Consider the following 20,624-nt stretch of genomic DNA (forward strand, 5'->3'; position numbering starts at 1 on the left):
ACACTACTGCCATCTAGTGTTCAAAAGTGTGTAACATTGTTGTGAACAATGCTGCCATATAGCGCTCAGACCATGTGCATCCTCCTTAGCATATTGAGATCTCTCTAACAATTGATGCCAAAAGAACAAAGTAAAATTTGATTATGGAAGTAGGTTACAAAGTTGTAAAAAAAAAACGAAATTTACCTGATAAATTTATTTATTTCTTGATACGGTGAGTCCACGCATCATCATCAATTACTTTTGGGAATATCACTCCTGGCCAGCAGGAGGAGGCAAAGAGCACCACAGCAAAGCTGTTAAATATCACTCCCCTACCCACAGTCCCCCGTCATTCGACCAAAGGGAAAGGAGAGAAAGAAAATAACACAAGCTGCAGAGGTGCCTGAGGTTTATTTAAAAAGAAACTGTCTGAATGCAGGATGGGCCGTGGACTCACCGTGTAAAAAAATAAATAAATTTATCAGGTGAGCATAAATTTCGTTTTCTTTCTAATGACACTGTGAGTCCACGGATCATCATCAATTACTGTTGGGAACCAATACCCAAGCCAGAGGACACAGATTATAAGGGAGGGCCAAGACAAGTAACCTAAACAGAAGGCACCACTGCTTGAAGAACCTTTCTCCCAAAAGAAACCTTAGCCGAGGCAAAAGTATTGAATTTATAGAATTTGGAAAAAGTGTGCAAAGATGACCAAGTTGCAGCCTTGCAAATCTGTTCCACAAAAGCTTCATTTTTGAAGACCCATGAAGAAGAAACAGCCCTTGTGGAATGAGCTGTTATTTTCTCAAGACGTTGCTGACCAGCAGTCTCATATGCAAAGCGAATAACGCTCTTCAGCCAAAGTGAAGTAGCCGTAGCTTTCTGACCCTTGCGTTTCCCAGAAAAGCAAGCAAGCAAACAATGCAGAAAACTGACAAAACTCCTTAGTTGCCTACAAATAACATTTTAGCGCTTGCACAACATCCAGATTATGCAACAAGCATTCTTTGTGAGAAGCAGGATTAGGACACAAAGAAGGTACAATGATTTCCTGATTAATATTCTTGACCGAAACAACCTTGGGCAGGAAACCAAACTTAGTACGCAGAACCACCTTATCAGAGTGAAATATAAGATAAGAGGAAACACACTGTAAAGCAGAGAGTTCAGAAACTCTCCGAGCAGAGGAAATAGCAACCAGAAACAAAACTTTCCAAGATAACATCTTTATATCTAAAGAATGCATAGGCTCAAACAGAGCCTGTTGTAAAACTTTAAGAACAAGGTTAAGACTCTATGGAGGAGTAACAGGTTTAAACACAGGCCGAATCCTAACCAAGGCCTGACAAAACGATTGCACGTCTGGCACATCCGCTAAGCGCTTATGTAACAAAATAGACAATGCCGAAATCTGACCCTTTAGAGTACTTGCCAACAAACCCTTCTCCAAACCATCCTGGAAAAAGGACAAAATCCTAGGAATCGTTACTCTACTCCAAGTGTATCCTTTGGATTCACACCAATACAAGTATTTACTCCGAATGAAGTTCCCACTCCCCGGGATGAAAAGTTTGCTCAGAAAATCCGCTTCCCAATTGTCCTCTCCTGGGATGTGGATCGCAGAAAGACAGCAATTGTGGGTCTCCGCCCACTGAATAATTCGGGCCACCTCTGTCATGGCCAAGGAACTCCGAATTCCCCCCTGGTGGTTGATGTAGACCACCAAGGTTATGTTATCCGACTGGAATCTGATAAACCGGGCTAAGGCTAGCTGAGGCCAGGCCAGAAGAGCATTGAAGATTGCTCTCAGCTCCAAGATGTTTATGGGCAGGACTGACTCCTCCTGGGTCCATAAGCCCTGAGCCTTCAACGAGCCCCATACTGCTCCCCAACCTAGAAGGCTGGCATTCGTGGTCACAATCACCCAGGAAGGTCTGCGGAAGCAAGTACCCTGGGAGAGATGATCCTGAGAAAGCCACCACAGAAGAGCGACTGACGCCAGATCTAGATCTACATGCTGAGACAGGTCTGTATAGTCCCCGTTCCATTGTCTGAGCATGCACAACTGCAGAAGTCTGAGATGGAACCGAGCAAACGGAATGATGTCCATGGAAGCCACCATCAGACCGATTACCTCCATACATTGAGCCACTGACGGTCGTGGAGAGGACTGAAGGGCAAGACAAGATTCTAAAATCTTTCTTTTTCTGACCTCTGTCAGAAAAATCTTCATTAACAGGGAGTCTATTATGGTCCCCAAAAATATGACCCTTGTAGCTGGAACCAGAGAACTTTTTTCCCATTTCACCTTCCATCTGTGGGATCGAAGAAAAGACAACAAGATCTCCGTATGAGATTCTGCTTGTTGAAAAGATGGCGTCTGAACCAGAATGTTGTCCAGATAAGGTGCCACTGCAATGCCCCAAGATCGAAGCACAGCTAAAAGAGCCCCCAGAACCTTTGAAAAAATTCTGGGAGCTGTGGCAAGGCAAAATGGAAGGGCCACAAACTGGAAATGATTGTCCAAAAAAGGCGAATCTCAGAAACTTGTGATGGTCCCTGTGAATGGGAACATGAAGGTATGCATTTACTTTTAGGTCTATGGTTGTCCAAGGGAAGAATGAAGTGTATAGTCTCCATCTTGAAGGATGGTACTCTGAGAAACGTCTTTAAACATTTTAGGATCTAGTCTAGGATTGGTCAAAAAGTTCCCTCCTCTTTGGGAACTGCGAACAGATTTGAGTAAAATCCCAAGACCGCTTTCCTGAAAGGGAACTGGAACTATTACCTCCAGGGCAGCAAGGTCCTTTACACAATGTAAGAACGCCTCTTTTTATTTGGTCTACATATAATCTGGAGAGGAGAAAACTGCCTCTGGGAGGAAAAGATTTGAAGTCTATTTTGTATCCCTGGGAGACAATGTCCACCTCCCAGGGATCCGGTACATCTCTTATCCAAGCCTGGGAAAAGAAGAGAGAGAGTCTGCCCCCTACAAGATCTGCTCCTGGATCGGGGGCCAACCCTTCATGCTGACTTGAAATCAGTTGAAGGCTTTTTAGATTGCTTTCCTTTTATTCCAAGACTGGTTGGGCTTCCTGGAAGGCTTTGTTTGATCTTGCTTGGATGAAGGGGAGGAAGACTTTCCTTTTAAAGTTACGAAAGGAACAAAAATTATTCTGATGTCCTTACTGCTTATTTTTTTTATCTTGAGGAAGAAAAGAACCCTTTCCTCCAGTAATATCTGAAATAATTTCCGTCAAACCGTGTCCAAACAAGGTCTTACCTTTGTAAGGAATAGCCATGAGCTTAGATTTAGATGACACATCCACAGACCAGGGCTTCAACCACAAGGCTCTGCAGGCTAGGATTGCAAAACCAGACATTTTGGCTCCCAGTTTAATAACCTTTAATGAAGCATCTGTAATGAAGGAATTGGCTAACTTAAGAGCCTTATTCCTGTCCTGGATCTCCTCAAGAGGAGTATCCGTTTGAAGAGATTCAGACAACGTATCAAACCAGTAAGCCACAGCACTGGTAACAGTGGCGATACACACTGCAGGCTGCCATTGTAAACCCTGGTGAACATACATCTTTTTTTAATAAAGCCTCTAATATTTTTTATCCATTGGATCCTTAAAAGAAAAACTATCCTCTATGGGAATAGTAGTCCTTTTAGATAAAGTAGAGATTGCTCCCTCTACCTTAGGAACCGTCTGCCACAACTCCTTTAATAGAGTCTGCTATAGGAAACATTTTCTTAAAAATAGGAGAAGAAAAAGGAATACCAGGTCTTTCCCATTCTCTAGCAATAATCTCCGTAGCACGGTCTGGAACCGGAAAAACCTCCACCGGGGAGGAAACATCAAAGTACTTGGTTAATTTAATAGATTTTGTAGGGTTGACTACAATAGTTGTGTCAGAGTCATCCAAAGTAACTAAAACCTCCTTAAGTAATAAGCAAATGTGTTCTAGCTTAAATCTGAAGGATACCACTTCAGAATCAGAAGAAGGAATTACACTGTCTGAGATTTTCCCCTCAGATGCTACCGACATGTCTTCTTCCTCAGGCTTATGGGAAGAGTCAGTCTGGATAGCCAGAACTTGATCAGAAACCTTACTAACTGTTTCTTTAAATTTACTTTTACGTTTTCCCTGTAACATGGGAAAAGCTGCCAAGGCTTCAGATACATCAAGGGATACCTGGGAAGCAATGTCTTGGAGAGAAAATCCTACCGGATTGTCAGAGGAAACACAGGGCATAGTATGTGGAGACTGAAAAAGATGGGACGCTTGAGGAGAAAGCTGTGGCATATCTGCTAGAGGAGACACCTTAACAGCATTTGCCTGGGATAATGGTGGCTCATGGTCAAATATTTTATCTCTCTAACTTAAAGTTCTCTCAATGCATGAGGAACAAAAAGGAACTGGAGGTTCCACCTGAGCATCAAAACATAAATGACAAGCAGTTACTTCGTCTGGGATACTAGATTGAAAGGCCTCTTGATCCATAATGTGTAATAAATAAGAAAAAAAGAGTAAACATTTTTCTTTATTTGAAAATAAAAAATAAGTGTACTGTGTCTTTAAATGTAAATAACATTAACAAAATAAACCAAATAACCTCAGGCTACCTATACACCTCAGTAACTTTACTGAGGTGCCTACCTGTCCTGTAGCTCACGGAGTGACTTCCCACACAGAAGAGACAATCCGGACTTAAAGGGACAGTCAAGTCCAAAAAAAACAGTCCTGTTTCAAATAGGGCATGTAATTTTAAACAACTTTCCAATTTACTTTTATCACCGATTTTGCTTTGTTCTCTTGGTATTATTAGTTGAAAGCTAAACCTAGGAGGTTCATATGCTAATTTCTTAGACCTTGAAGGCCGCCTCTAATCTAAATGCATTTTGATAGTTTTTCACCACTAGAGGGCATTAGTTCACGTGTTTCATATAGATAACATTGAGCTCATGCACATGAATTTACCATGGAGACAGCTCTGATTGGCTAAAATGCAAGTCTGTCAAAAGAACTGAAATAAGGGGGCAGTCTGCTGAGGCTTAGATACAAGGTAATTACAGAGGTAAAACGTGTATAATTATAACTGTGTTGGTTATGCAAAACTGGGGAATTGGTAATTAAGGGATTAGCTATCTTTTTAAAACAACAATAATTATGGTGTTGCCTGTCCCTTTAAAATAACAGCAGAGTAGTGAAAATAAGTCAGAGAAGCCGACTACAACGTCACAGCTGCACAGCTCACTTCAATCGTACTGAAAGCTTGCCAAAACATAACCACATCAGCAAGGACGTTCCCCTTTTTTAAACACAGAGCGGTCCTAGCTGTTAGAGCCTTGACTGCTGAAAAAAAACGGCTAACAACAGTAAAAAGTTTTTACCAAGTAAAATAATCACTGAGCCACCATTGATCCCACTCCACAGTCTCAATGCCCACCCTGCCTTAATAAAAATAAAAAAATAAAACATACATGAAGGTTTAATAACGTCCCCATAAATGTAATACAGCTCTTAGCTGTAATAAGTGCCAGTATTCTCATTGCAAAGAAATTAAAATGGCACTTACCTGAAAGTGATCGTCAGTAGGACAGCTCACCTGGTTTGAGAGGGAGTAGCACCTCACATAGACCTGTGAAGAAAGACTGAGTAAACCTACTCAGGCTTTCTGGATAGGGCAGCAAAATCTTGAGAAAACGCAGTGAGGATTTTACCCCACAAGTTCTCAAGTGCTCAAAAGCCACCACTGCCCTACTGAAGAGACTGATGCGGACTAAGGCTAGACCCTAGAAAAGATCAGAGTAAGCTTACTCTGCTTTAAAAATAATAAAATCTTGATTGAAGAAAAGTTTTCATCAGACACCTAAACTTCACCTCCTCCTTGCATTACAGGCAAAGGGAATGACTGGGGGATTGTGGGTAGGGGAGTGATATTTAACAGCTTTGCTGTGGTGCTCTTTGCCTCCTCCTGCTGGCCAGGAGTGATATTCCCAACAGTAATTTATGATGATCCGTGGACTCACTGTGTTATTAGAAAGGAAAATGCTATCAGAATAATGAACGTATAATTTTACTTTCATGTTCCCATAAATAGTTTAGACAATTTCCTGATGATGACTTCAGCTGTATATATCTTTTTATCTTTACGGAGAAAAAATCCTCCGTAAATGTATTTCTTACAATTCATATTGTCTATATTGGGTAAAAAACATAATCATTATCAGTCTGTTGTGGTGGTGGGTTTTTTTTTTTGTGAACCATTATCGAACTTGCTGATTTTTCTTTGACAGTGTGTATATGCTTATTGTTTTTAGGTAGTGATGAGGATGACGATGACAACGAAGATGAGGAAGGAGAAGATTTAGAAGTGATAGAGGAGGAATCTGTCACTGAGGAACTTTTGGAGTCCACCACCAAGGAACATCCAGCAGGAAAGTTAGTTTTGGATGTGGATGATTCAGGGCAATCTTCAGGCAGAGAAGATAACGGTGAGGAAGAAGAGGATGAAGATGGGTAGCTGAGGTTAGGAGATACAGGGAAGCCGCTTCACCCCACTTCCTAGGAAGCAAAGGTCACTTCGGGTGTGCAGGAGAAACAGTGAGTGCTGCAGTAAGAGGAATTTAGTGCTCTCAGCTTGAGTTGAAAACACCCTAGACCTGCCCCCCTCTAAAGAAGCCAAGCTTGTCAGGGCCTGTACCATAATAAGCTTTAGATCAGATAATGGGGGCAGCAGCATGTTGTCCTATCCCTACACCCTGCGTAGGATTTGCACCCTACCTTAGGCAAAAGCAATCAGACTAGAACTGGATTTATTAAGGTTATGCTCTATAAAATACACACTCATTTTTTTTATTTTATTTTTTTATAAGTCGGTTCTATTGAGGTCCAATTTATTTGAGATTTTACTTCCACTTGATTTTTATGATACAAAAAAGTCACTTATCAAGAATTTATTATGAGACATTATTATTTTAATTTCTTAACAGACTTGTTGCAAAATCGATGTTTACGGGTTAACATATGACTGATTTACAAGTCTGTTTGGCTTGTTCCATTTATACTAAATCTGTACCAAATCTATGCAGTTGACTTTGGGCTTCAGTTTGTACGTTTTTATTCTAAAAGTGAAACTGCAATTTCTTCTTCCAGTTGAATTTGTAACAGCCTGGGCACACAGCCCCTTATCATGCTAACCATAATTTAGTAAACCGTAGCTCATTCTCCCTTCATTCACACCTCTCAGAGCTGCCTTTCTTCTATTAACAAGTTAGTATGTACACTGGCTTATTGTGTGTGCGTGTATTTATAGGAAGAAACGCACCGTCCCGTAGCTTTATGTGCACTACAGAATATGCAGTTATTAAATAGCTATAATTGTAAATAGTTTACAATGTACACTGATTGCCAGGTTTACTTTCTTGATTTCAATGACACCTTTCTTTCTTTTTTTAACCTAAATATCTGTCCCTTTTATGTTTTTAAAATAGCTTACACTAACCATGAGCAAACCAAAACAGAGTTGAATGTGCTCACAGTGCACCCTTCTGGCACATATGCAGAACTGCAAATGCCGCAGATCTATGTGCCACTGTAGCTTATTTGCTATAGAAACATTACAGATGATATTTCAGTCAAAATCTTGTGATCTCAAATGTTGCTTAAAAATTGAAGGTTACAATGTTGCAAAATAAAAGTTGGGGGGTTAAGGCTATCGGTGGAAATGTAAATGTGGCAATCGCTTGCTAACTTTGTCAGCTGGCAGAGGCATTACTTTGCTGGTGAGGGCTGCAAGGCACTGCAATCGGGCGGGGGGGGGGGGGGGTGATTACTGCTTATCCTGCAACATTTAATTTTGTGACTTCAAAGTCTTTTTAACCAGCAACATTTGAGGCATCATAGCATGTTGAAGTTGTCGTTTTTAATTGTGGCATTTTGTTCAAAACATTTAATTAGATATCAAATAGACAGATTACTAAGACGCCCATTTTACCCTTATACACGGAACCTACATGCATTTGCTTCTGCCCCCCCACATAAGTTTAGGTGCAGCTGTGTTTGCATAAAACAGGTTTGGTGAAGTTATGAGATTATTTTTTTTCACTGTCTCTCTCACAATCTTATTATTTTCATCTAATTCTCAGGGCAAGTTGAAGTTGTCATGGGGAAGGTAAAAAATATATATATTTTAGCATTACCCAGATAGGTCTAGCTGTAAAAGCTTCTGTATTTGTTTGTAACGCATTGTGTGCAAATCCCTGCACAGACAAAGCTGTCGGTGACTTGGTTAATGTTTATAGTTTCTTTTGGCTGCTTGGCAGTGTAATGCTCAGGATTTTAGTGCACTGACTACCCTGACCCTATAAAAAATCCTTTATATAACTTAAGGTTTTTCTTCTTTATTATTTGTGTTTTGCCCTCATTTATCCGTGACCTCAGTTACCAAGGACACCTCCACCCCTGAAGCAGGAATCTTAGAATGAGAGATTACCTTAAACTATCCTAGATGGCCCTGGAGGGGTGAAACGCTTTTGGTCATCAACTTTTATCCACCTTAATCTCCTACTGTTTGCAAATTCCCTTTTGTTCTTAAAAAATAAAAAAAATCCCCCAGGGGAGTTGTTAATTTTTAATAAAAAGCTTCCTCCTCTATGATCTTCGGTCTCATTAATCCTTTGGCCTCTGAGAAAACAACCAAGTGAAAGTTGCTTTAACTGTTTAGAAACTATAGAGGACAGAAAAAGGGTTAACAGCTGAATTTGTGGCATGGCTGCTTGGGTGTAAATGTTTGATGGAGTTCTTAACAGTGGACATTTCTATTATCTTAATTTGTGTTACAGTAAAGGAATTGTTTACAAACTTGTTTAGGTTTAAATGCTGTTTGGAAGGATTTATAAACCAATATTTAATCAATTATGATCATTAGTAAAGGTTATGGGTTAGATTACAAGTGGCTTGCTAAATATTTTTGTTACTTGCGTGCAAACACCACTCAAAGTAAACTTTTAACGTGAGCGGGTTAGCTCTCCTATTACAAGTTAAAAGTATAAATTTTGAGCGAAACTCGATGCACGCTAACATCTTGACTTTGGATATCGCAACTGCTTTATATTCATCTTCCCATAGACTTTAATGCAGTGCTTTGAAGTAAAATACCTAACGCTTATCGATTGCGCGATAACCCGACACTGCGTAAGACCTTCAGCGTTGAATCCAAAGGTAGTTATGAATATTTCACATTCCAATGTTCTTCACATATAAGAAAATGTTTTATATATATTTAAAAACAATATTTTATATCTGATGGATTTTGTAATAAATATATATATATATATATATATATATATATATATATATATGTGTGTGTGTATGTGTATACACAAAATTCCAAGGGGATCCCACACTCACTACTCCAACGCAGCCTACGGGGTGCACTTAAAACAGTAATATGCCAAATAGAATAAGAAAGGCACTCTCCGTGTATCAGCAATTCAATTTTACTAAGATGAACGTTTTCGGGGTTGCCCCCGTCCTCATATATATTATCTATATCTCTATTTAAAATTTACCAAGATTATTTGAAGAACATTGAAAGGTTAAATATTTACAGTTAAACACATTATTAAATAAAATTGATTGAAAAAAAATATTTTTAAGGTTGTGGGACTCCAAAGTACTGTATATGTGTCTATGTATGTTTTATATGCGCAAATTTGTATGTATATACATAAATAATCACACATAACCCTTTCCACTCAAACACCTTGTCATATACCATGTACCTTTTTAACTCTTATAAAAAAAATTGTATTTCTTTCTAATGAAACAATGAGTCCACGGATCATCTAATTACTATTGGGGAATATCACTCCTGCCAAGCAGGAGGCGGCAAAGAGCACCACAGCAAAGCTGTTAAATATCACTTCCCTTCCCTCCAACCCCAGTCATTCTCTTTGCCTACGTTAGAGCAAGGAAGTGGTAAAGTTAGGTGTTAGGAAAAGATTCTTCAAGCAAGATTTTATTATTTTTTTAAGCAGTGCAAGATTGTTCTGCTTTGCTCTAGGGTGTAGCCGTAGTCCATATCAGTCTCTTCAGTAGAGCAGTGGTGGCTTTAAAGCAATGGGAACTTGTGAGACATAATTCTCACTGCGCCTCCCATGTATTTATGCTGCCCTAACCACAGGTCCATGTGAGGGAACTGGCCTCCCAAACCTAGTGAGCTGCTGTGCTGCCTGGCAGAAGTATTAAGGTAAGTGCTAACTTTATGTTTTTTCTGGGACATGCAGATAAAAAGGATAGTACTTTTACTTTCATTGGAACAAGTTACATTCACCTATGACAGGGGAATATTTTTTAAGGGCAGCAGAGCAGGCACTGGGGACCAGGAGAATCTGGCTCTGGGTGGTGTATGTTATTTATACTTCACTCCCGACGTCTGTGACAAATTCCTCAGAGTGCCGTCCTTCAAGATGCAAACTATTTGTTCCATTCTTCCTTTGATCCAAGAGGGTCAATTTATGACAACGGTAGATTTAAAGGATGCGTACCTGCATGTTCCCATCCACAGGGACCATCACAAGTTTCTAAAGTTTGCATTTCTAGACAAACACTTCCAGTTCGTGGCTCTTCCATTCGGCCTTGCCACAGCTCCCAGAATTTTCTCAAAGGTTCTGGGATTCCTGTTGGCGGTGCTTCTATTGTGGGGCATTGCAATGGTGCCTTATCTGGACGACATTCTGGTTCAGGCGCCATCCTTTCAACAAGCAAAATCCCACACGGAAATGTTGATCTCACGGTTGGAAGGTAAATTTGGAAAAGAGTTTCTTAGTTCCAAATACAAGGGTAATTTTCTTGGGAACCATAATAGATTCCTTATCAATTAAAAATTTTCTGACAGAAGTCAGGAAATCAAAGATTTTCGATTCTTGCCTAGCGCTTCAGTCCTCTCTTCGGCCTTCAGTGGCTCAGTGCATGGAGGTAATCGGTCTGATGGTAGTGGCAATGGACATCATCCCGTTCACCCGTTTCCACCTCAGGCCTCTGCAGTTAAGCATGCTCAGTCAGTGGAACGGAGATTATGTGGATCTGTCTCCGCGATTACAGCTGGAGCAGGAGACAAGGGATTCTCTTCTTTGGTGGTTGTCTCAGGATCATCTCTCCCAGGGAACCTGCTTTCGCATTACTCTCTTGGGTGATTGTGACAAGACACCAGCCTTCTGGAATGGGGAGCAGTCTGGGGCTCTCTAAAGGCTCAGGGAACATGGACTCGGCCGGAGTCTGATCTACTCATAAACATTCTGGAGCTGAGAGCAATCTTCAATGCTCTCCTGGCCTGGCCTCCGCCTCGGCCCGGTTCATCAGGTTCCAGTCGGACAATATAACTTCAGTGGCTTACATCAACCATCAGGGAGGAACTCAGAGTTCCTTGGCCATGACAGAGGTAGTAGCCAAGATCATTCAGTGGGCAGAGACCCACAATTACTGTCTGTCGGCGATCCACAACCCAGGAGTGGACAACTGGGAGGCGGACTTCCTGAGCAGGCAGACCTTTCACCCGGGGGACTGGGAACTCCATCTGGAAGTGTTTTCCAGCCCGATTCTCAAATGGGGTCGGAATTGGATTTCATGGCATCTTGGCAGAATGCCAAGCTTCCGAGGTATGGGTTGAGGTCAAGGGACCCTCAGGCTGTACTGATAGACGCTCTGGCAGTACCTTGGAATTTCAGTCTTGCATACCTATTTCCTCCGTTTGCTCTTCTACCTCGGTTCATTGCTTGAATCAAGCAGGAGAGGGTGTCTGTGATCCTCATTGCACCGGCATGGCCTTGCATGATTTGATATGCAGACCTGGTGGACATGTCATCTCTTCCACCTTGGAGACTTCCGTTGAGGAAGGACCTTCTACTTCAAGGGCCCTTCCTTTATCCAAATCTAGTTTCTCTGAAGCTGACTGCTTGGAGATTGAACTCTTAATTTTATCCAAGTGTGGATTTTCAGAATTGGTCATTGAGACCATGATTCAGGCTCGTAAACCTGTGACTAGAAAGATTTACCATAAGATATGGTGTAAATATCTATATTGGTGTGAATCCAAGGGCTACTCTTAGAGTAGAGTTAGGATTCCTAGAATTCTGTCCTTTCTCCATGGTTTGGAGAAGAATTTATCGGCAAGTTCCCTAAAGGGTCAAATATCTGCCTTGTCTATTTTGTTACATAAACATCTGGCGGACGTTCCAGACGTACAATCGTTTTGTCAGGCCTTGGTCAGGATCAGGCCTGTATTCAAGCCAGTTACTCCTCCCTGGAGTCTTAATTTAGTTCTTAAGGTTCTTCAATGGGCTCTGTTTGAGCCTATGCATTCCTTAGATATTAAGTTGTTATCTTGGAAAGTTTTGTTTCTTGTTGCTATTTCATCTGCTCGTAGAGTGTCAGAGCTCTCGGCATTACAGTTTGAGTCTCCTTACCTTATTTTTCATTCGGATAAGGGAGTTTTGCGTACTAAGTTAGGGTGTCTCCCTAAAGTAGTTTCAGACCGGAACATTAATCAGGAGATTGTTGTTCCTTCCTTGTGCCCTAATCCTTCTTCTCAAAAGGAGCGGATTTTGCACAAGCTGGACGTAGTGCGTGCATTAAAATTCTATTTACAGGCGACTAAGGATTTTCGTCAGTCTTCTGCTCTGTTTGTGGTATTCTCTGGGAAACGTAAGGGACAGAAAGCTACGGCTACTTCTCTTTTCCTTGTGGCTGAAGAGTATTATTCGCCTTTGCCTATGAAACAGCAGCCTCCTGAAAGAGTTAAGTTTCATTCCACGAGGGCTGTTTCCTCTTCCTGGGCATTAAAAAATGAAGCTTCTGTGTAACAGATTTGCAAGGCTGCAACTTTGTCCTCTCTTCACACTTTTTCAAAATTCTATAAATTTTACACTTTTGCCTCAGCTGAGGCCTCTTTTGAGAGAAAGGTTCTTCAAGCAGTGGTGCCTTCTGTTTAGGTTCCCTGTCTTGTCCATACCTTATCATCTGTGTACTCTAGCTTGGTTACTGATTCCCAATAGTAATTAGATGGTCCACGGCCCGCCCTGTTCTTTAGCCAGGTTGTTGGTATGTTATAAACTTCAGACACCTCTGCACCTTGTTGCTTCCTTTCTTTCCTTTAATTTGGTCGAATGACTGGGGTTGGAGGGAAGGGAGGTGATATTTAACAGCTTTGCTGTGGTGCTCTTTGCCGCCTCCTGCTGGGCAGGAGTGATATTCCCAATAGTAATTAGATGATCCGTGGACTCATAGTGTCAAGAAAGAAAGAAATATATCAGGTAAGCATAAATTTTGTTTTATATGAACAATTTTTATCAGAAATTGTATATATTAGTGTAACACTATATTTTAATGTATTTGTTGTGTTTGGTTGGTGCTTATTCTTTTAAAACCTTAGACTTTACTCAAGATTTTCAGTCACGCTAACCTGAGAAGTGCAAATTCTGTTTGTGTTTGAGTGCACTCATTTACTTTTAACTTCTAATACCCATGCAAGTTAACGTGGTCGTTATATTGCCTATCGCATCCCACACTGACTGTAGCATGCCGCTTGTAATCTAGCCCTATATAAGGCGATTTACCAAATGCATTAATTATTTTAATTGTAGGATTCCAACGTACTAATGATATTACTTTAGCAAGGGCTCAGCATTTCTGTTTTGGTGCCCATGTTGTGTGAATAGGAAGCTGATCTGATATTACTGGCTGTTAACTGTGCGCTAAAATAACATTAATAGTTGCATAGTATGAAATTATTTTAGATGTCGATACGTTCGGGAGATGGAGGTAAAGTTCTCAGTTATAGCTGACCACAGGTAAAAACGAAATCATTCTTTTTCTAACAAAAAAAATTACATCTATGGAGCAGAGAAACAGACAATTTTTTTTTGTAATCCTTCCTGTAACTTTCATCCCCCGGCCAAGGTGACTGACTACAACACAGAAGAAAGCAGAAGGTTATCTTAGCGGTTACCTAGCAACAATGGGTCGGACGCAACATGAAACGTTCCATGAAATAAGACGAGAAATTTGTAATCATTTTTCTTCATGTGCCGTGAACGTGAAAACTGATCTAATCTTCTGAAATAAGCAGAGTCGCTCATGGATATGTTCTTCCAAGACAAAGCTGTCCACTGATGCCTGTTTGGTCTACTGCATTATAATAACCTTACAAATTAGCAGTGCTGCACACTGACCTAATCTTCGTCAATAAATGCTGTCCATTATAGCTAATGCTGTAAACTCAAAGATTACAAAGTTATTACATCCAGAAATTATCACATTTTTATAATTTATCTGTAAATCATGTATCTATTTCCTAGATTCAGGGGGTACATTTGCTGGAAGTATACACTCCAGTGTTTATTTGAAACTCTTGTGAGCCAATTGGTTTATTTTTGTATATTCTGTGCCATCCCAGGAGTCCATTAAAAAAAAAGTAAATAATTTTAACTAAGCGGTATATTCACTTGCATTAAAAAAATATGTTAAAATAAATAAAAATCCCTACATTTTTTTTCTTCATATGTATTTGTAACAGTAATTGCCTTGTTTAGTTTTTTCGTTAAATAGTCCTCCGTTGGTCCTCATGAAGGGACCAAAGCGACCGCTGGCTCCACAAAAACTGTGCTTGAGTTTATTACATTTATATGAGCTTTAGAATGACTGTGAGCATCTGCACAGCCAGATACAGCAACAGTGTATTTTTGCAGGCCCATTTATCAAGCTCCGTATGGAGCTTGAAGGGCCGTGTTTCTGGCGAGTCTTCAGACTCGCCAGAAACACAAGTTATGAAGCAGCGGTCTAAAGACCGCTGCTTCATAACCCTGTCCGCCTGCTCTGAGCAGGCGGACAGGAACCGCCGGAAATCAACCCGATCGAATACGATCGGGTTGATTGACAGCTCCCTGCTGGCGGCCGATTGGCCGCGAGTCAGCAGGGGGCGGCGTTGCACCAGCAGCTCTTGTGAGCTGCTGGTGCAATGTTAAATGTGGAGAGCGTATTGCTCTCCGCATTTAGCGAGGTCTTGCGGACCTGATCCGCAGTGTCGGATCAGGTCCGCAAGCCCTTTGATAAATGGGCCCCTTGGAGTTTTCCACAGGACCAATGTATAAGTGTTCTGTATGGTAGTTACTCTGTGTATCAGCAATATTTTTTATGAATTAATAAAACAGTGTAAGCTCTGACATTAACCTACTTAATTTACTTTATTTTTACTTGATTTACTTTGCATGCACTTAATATTAACATTCTAGTAAAACCTCATTACACCAACAAAAACACATTTGCAGGTGTGCACTAAAATCCTATTATTAGTTGTGTAAACACCTCTATCTGCCTATACTGCTCAGACTTTTTTTTTTTGTGTATGTAAAAAAAAAAACAGTAAGTTTTGAAAATTATATAATCCTAAAAGCATTACTGACAAATATTATGTACTGCAAATGCACATGTATAATGCATATGCAACTAAAAAATATTTTTTAAATAACTATATTCTCAGAAATATGGAATCCAGACAGTTATTGAAAACAATGGATTAGCTTGTTTTTTATCAGACCTTTAAACTTAAAGGACCAGTCAACACAGTAGATTTGCATAATCGACAAATGCAAGATAACAAGACAATGCAATAGCACTTAGTCTGAACTTCAAATGAGTAGTAGATTTTTTTTTTCTGACAATTTTAAAAGTTGTCTATTTCCACTCCCCCTGTACCATGTGACAGCCATCAGCCAATCACAAATGCATACACGTACCATGTGACAGCCATCAGCCATTCACAAATGCATACACACTTATTCTTGCACATGCTCAGTAGGAGCTGGTGACTCAAAAGGTTTAAATATAAAAAGACTGTGCACATTTAGTTAATGGAAGTAAATTGGAAAGTTGTTTAAAATAGCATTCTCTATCTGAATAATGAAAGTTTAATTTTGATTGAGTGTCCCTTTAAAATTCAATCACCCATACATTAATTCATAATAAAAAAAAACAGTATTTTAATATACAGTCATTGATCATTTTGCTTGCTTTTGCTGAAAAATAACTCCTTAGAGTGACTGAACGTGAAGGTAAAGTTTTTACTTACAGAACAGAGCCCTTCATTTGTTAATATTAATATAACACAATCGCTAAGTTTATTTCTCTATTACATCTTTAGTTTAAAAAAAATATATATCTTTATAAATCCCTGCCGTTTTGCTTGGGACTCCTCCCAACCCCTAATTCCTGGTTTTCAGTTTAGTGACGTATAGAGAGCGGTCCCATCCGCTCTCTACGTCTCTCAAAGCGCGCTCCTGATGCAGCTTCTAACTACGCATGCGCTATTTACCAAATTTGCTTTAATCTGCGCATGCGATAATCGGCAATGCTTTTTTCAGTATTGGAATTCCTTACTGATACAAACACGCATGCGCGAAACGGGAGCGCGCATGGATTTCGATCAGAATAATAATTTAACCACGCAAGAGCAAATGAATCAAGGGGGGGATGACGTGGATTGACAGCCGCCTAATGGCCAGAATTTCAATTGGTTTTTAAGATAACGTGATCGACACAAAAAAACCTCCCCCCCAAAAACGGGCTGAATTGGTGGATCAATTATGAATTGCTTTATAACGGGAATTATTTCATATATACATAATGATATGAAAAATGATGAATGAAAGTCCTATTGATTTGACAAATACATCGACAATAAGGTAACTTTACCTTCACTTGAAGCTCAAGTTCTGTACCTAAGCATGCTGCAAAATGTTGCAAATTGAGTGATCCGTCTACATACTACACAGTGATTGCTTAGAACCGTGCATAAATGCATTTGTATCTATTATAAAGGCATCAGGGCACTGTGACACTAAGAAGAGTATATTCTTAAAGTAAGGTGCATTGAGCTGTATGAAGTCTGGACACCCCTGACCCTAATCCCTTTGTGACACCGTTAGCCATAATGCCACTTGACACCAATGTACTTTGGTATCCTCAGTCTTAGTTTCATGTGACACCCTCAAACTGTGTGACATGCAACACCCTCATCTGATGGCAGAAGTGCCATAGGGTATCTAGAAAAACAGGCTAAACATACATCCACCTGTATAGTGCAAGCCATGTCTGTACATAATACATGCAAGTAGGAAGGCTGAGTACATTTTTTTTTGTTTTTTAATCTATTATTATAAACTTGGCTGCTTGTTTCAAATAATGCATGTGGTATCCAGAATTTTTCTCTCTTTTTTTCTTTATGTAACACTCAAAAAGATCAAAACATTCCTTTGATTAATACACAGATAATTATGGCTCTTAAAGGATTTATAGGGGGAAAATAATGAAATGAGACAAAAGAGAATGTTTTGCTCCCAATATAATGCATGATAATTAACGTTATTAACTCATATTGCCACTCCCAGTACTAACAATACATTGGCAATAAAATCATTTGCGCTGCTTCTGCACTGATCTTGGGAAAAGAAAGCTATTCACATAAGCTGAAGCAAACGTATGTAAAGATGAATCGTTGCACCAGTAGCTATGTTAATTCCGCATTCAGTCTCAGTATGGTATGCATAAGAGCAGTCGGTTATCTGTATCCATATGCTACCCCTGGATAAGGGAAAGCAAAGTATGCGCACAGGCGCCCACATATTCCCTGACAATGTCACCATCTGCTTGGAAGAGCACTGGATGCTGCCTTTGAGATAAGAAAGCTGTTTTGAGCTGTATACTGATTTTTTTTTTTGCCTCTTCAACCCCTCCTTTCTCCCTCGCTCCCTGCCAGCCAGCCTGTTTATTTGATACTTATCACTAGCTCACAATGCAGGATTAAACATGCTAAGAGGAATGTTAACACGGTCCAGGAACACCCTGAAATTTGCAAACACTCAGACTGAAAATTGTCTAATCAATGTGACGCACTGCATTGGGAACCCTTGATTGCACAAGCATCTCTTCTCATGTCATTACAGCTGAGTATACGTGCTGCCCTGCACTCTGTAACTTCATTATAACTTTTACATGCTATGGCTGATATATTGTAGTCAATAGGGTTGGCATCAGTATCTCTGGCACCTTCTAACACTGCGTTTTCCTGTATTGTACTTTCAGATCTTTTCTGTTATAAGGTATCATTTTTTAGAATTAAGCCAGCAATTGTTTTCCCTATAAAAGGTATCCTCTGTGTGTTGCTTTTGTTATTTTATTTAATACCCTTTTCTACATGTTTCTTCTGCATACTTGCACCTTGCTCCTGCAAAAAAAAGCTCCAGACTTCTCTCTTCCCATGAGACAGACATAAGATAAATGTTGCAAAGTTAGTGTAGCTCACTGTGGGTGGGGGGCTCGGTTTATGAGTCCCTCATCACATTCCAGGCCTTTGTTTCCATTTTTTTTAGTGTTTTTTTTTTTTTTTTTTACTATGTGAGACAAAGCAGCAACAAACATACACATCTGAACATCAACGGTGGCCTCTCAGCCATCTGCATCCAGTTTCAAGTCTTGTATGGTGCTCACTTCTGAATGTGATACCCCCTTGTGTGAGAATGGAACCTTTACAACTCAACAAAGTCAGTCACACTCTTGAGCATGGTCTGAATGTCGCTCCTTAAAGGGACATAATACTCATATGCTAAATCACTTGAAAATGATGCAGCATAACTGTAAAAAGCTGACCTGAGCATCTCTGTGTAAAAAAGGAAGATATTTTACCTCACAATCTCCTCAGCTCAGCAGAGTAAGTTCTGTGTAAAAAGTTATACTCAGCTGCAGGTAAAAAAAAATGAAGAAATGAACAGCAGCCAATCAGCATCAGCAGTGGTGAGGTCATGAACTCTTTTACTGTGATCTCATGAGATTTGACTTAACTCATGAAATTTCATTGTAAACTTCCCTAAACTGAATAGGGAAATAACATGAGAGTGCACAAGGCTCATCCTTTCAGCTGTCCCGGGACAGACAAACTGATATGCTGCTTAGAAATCCTTTACAATGGGATGTGGCTACTGAGGAATTTTTGAGGTAAAATATCTTTCTTTTTTACATAGAGATGTTCAGGTGATATTTTCTAGTCGGCTTTTTACAGCTAAACTGCATCACTTTCAAGTGTTTAAACATTTGGGTATTATGGCCCTTTAAACCCTTACCTAACGGTCTATCATTGTGGCTTCTTCTGTATTCTTCCTCATACCTGAATTATCCGCACAATTATTATCTACCAGTCAGGTGTGTCATGCTATTACCTCACACACAGCTTTCTGTTTTCCTTATGTTGTGGCCATACTTTGTATATCATTATATTTGTCCTCATCAGCTTTGGCCAAGTCTTTTGTTTTGTTTTGGTTTCTCACCCGTCTCTGTGTTCTGGTCTCCATCCCACGGAGACATCAGATAAGCTGTGTGTTTAGAATTCCTTCGGGAGGGGACAAATCTGTGTGGAGCGGTTTCCATGTAATGCTGTGTATACTGACCTCTTCTCGATGTATGCTAGCTGACTGGGGACTTGCATCTTTCAACAACCTTTTTCCATTTAACTTTGCACTCATCCATTGCATCTGTATATGATAGCGAGTAGCCAGCATCACTCAAAGGGCCATGTATGTGCTGCATGAGGCCTAAGACTAGATAATATTTTTTGTTTGAATATAGGACCCACAGCAAAAGTGTTAAGATCTAGTGTATCTGTTGGATAGAAATTGTGAGGGGTGCAGGTTTTCTTGTGTTGTAAAGTGGAGGGTATACAGTATATGTTTTGGTGGGTACATTTTTTTCATGTTCCAGAGGAGATGATCATGGGGGCTGTTGCCCACCTCTGGCATCTGATGTATCGTTTGCTGAGAAGCAGCTCATTCACTGACCCTAAGACTGTTGTCTTGCTAATACATCTATAGAATGTCTTAGGACTTTATCCAAGTTTGGTTAATGTATGAGTGCATTTATCTGTATGTGACATTGTCCCTGCTGGTTGCTATGCTCTCTGACCAGTTATTTACCATGCCTTGGAACCCTGCTGGGCTAGAGAATGGGCTAAAGCTCACAAACGCATAGAGCACTCTAGTCATCACAAGGGCCAAAGGGAAAAAGGAGATTTGCAACTGCTGCTGAACTTGCCCCTCTGTATTAAGTAAAGTATGAACTGATGGTATGGAAATCCTCTGCGTACAATAAGGAGTTTAAATGCAGGGGGAGGTTTGCACTGCCAGCTACGTACCTGCTCTGTGTATAAATGGAATGGTTGTAAGAGAAGTGAATCTGTAAAACAAAGAACAAAGTGCACAGCAAGGTCACGAGAACATTTCAATGAGCCGAATATCTAATGAGTCTTTGGTAGAAGGGGGGAAAAATATTCAGAAAAGTTTTTGTTTATTTTTGGGTTCAGAATTGTATAATTAAATGTCATTAAACTGAAACATGTTTTGAACTGAATTCAGATTGTTGCCTAAAAGATTGAGCAACATCCCTATTTGGTATTTCACTGTGCGTACCAGAGGTTTTTTTTTGTTTTGATGATTGTCCCATATTTACTGAGTGATATGCCAGTTTTGCCAAACTCACCCACTCGCTAATGGACTGTTCTAATCTGAGGTGGGGGAGACCCCTAAGCT

The 20,624-nt window shown here is 40.1% G+C and overlaps 1 protein-coding gene across 1 annotated transcript in view; it reads left to right on the forward strand.

Moving 5' to 3' along the window:
• The window catches only part of TSPYL2 (TSPY like 2), a 39,703-nt gene extending 31,051 nt beyond the window's left edge, over nt 1-8,652 (forward strand). Inside the window, exon 8 of the mRNA XM_053695858.1 lies at nt 6,315-8,652. Within this exon, the coding sequence (XP_053551833.1) occupies nt 6,315-6,517 (203 nt within the window). The 3' untranslated portion in view covers nt 6,518-8,652. The remainder of the gene's footprint in view (nt 1-6,314) is intronic.
• The last annotated feature ends 11,972 nt before the right edge of the window (nt 8,653-20,624 follow it).

This window comes from Bombina bombina, chromosome 12, assembly GCF_027579735.1.
Source record: "Bombina bombina isolate aBomBom1 chromosome 12, aBomBom1.pri, whole genome shotgun sequence".
Classification (NCBI taxonomy): Eukaryota; Metazoa; Chordata; class Amphibia; order Anura; family Bombinatoridae; genus Bombina; species Bombina bombina.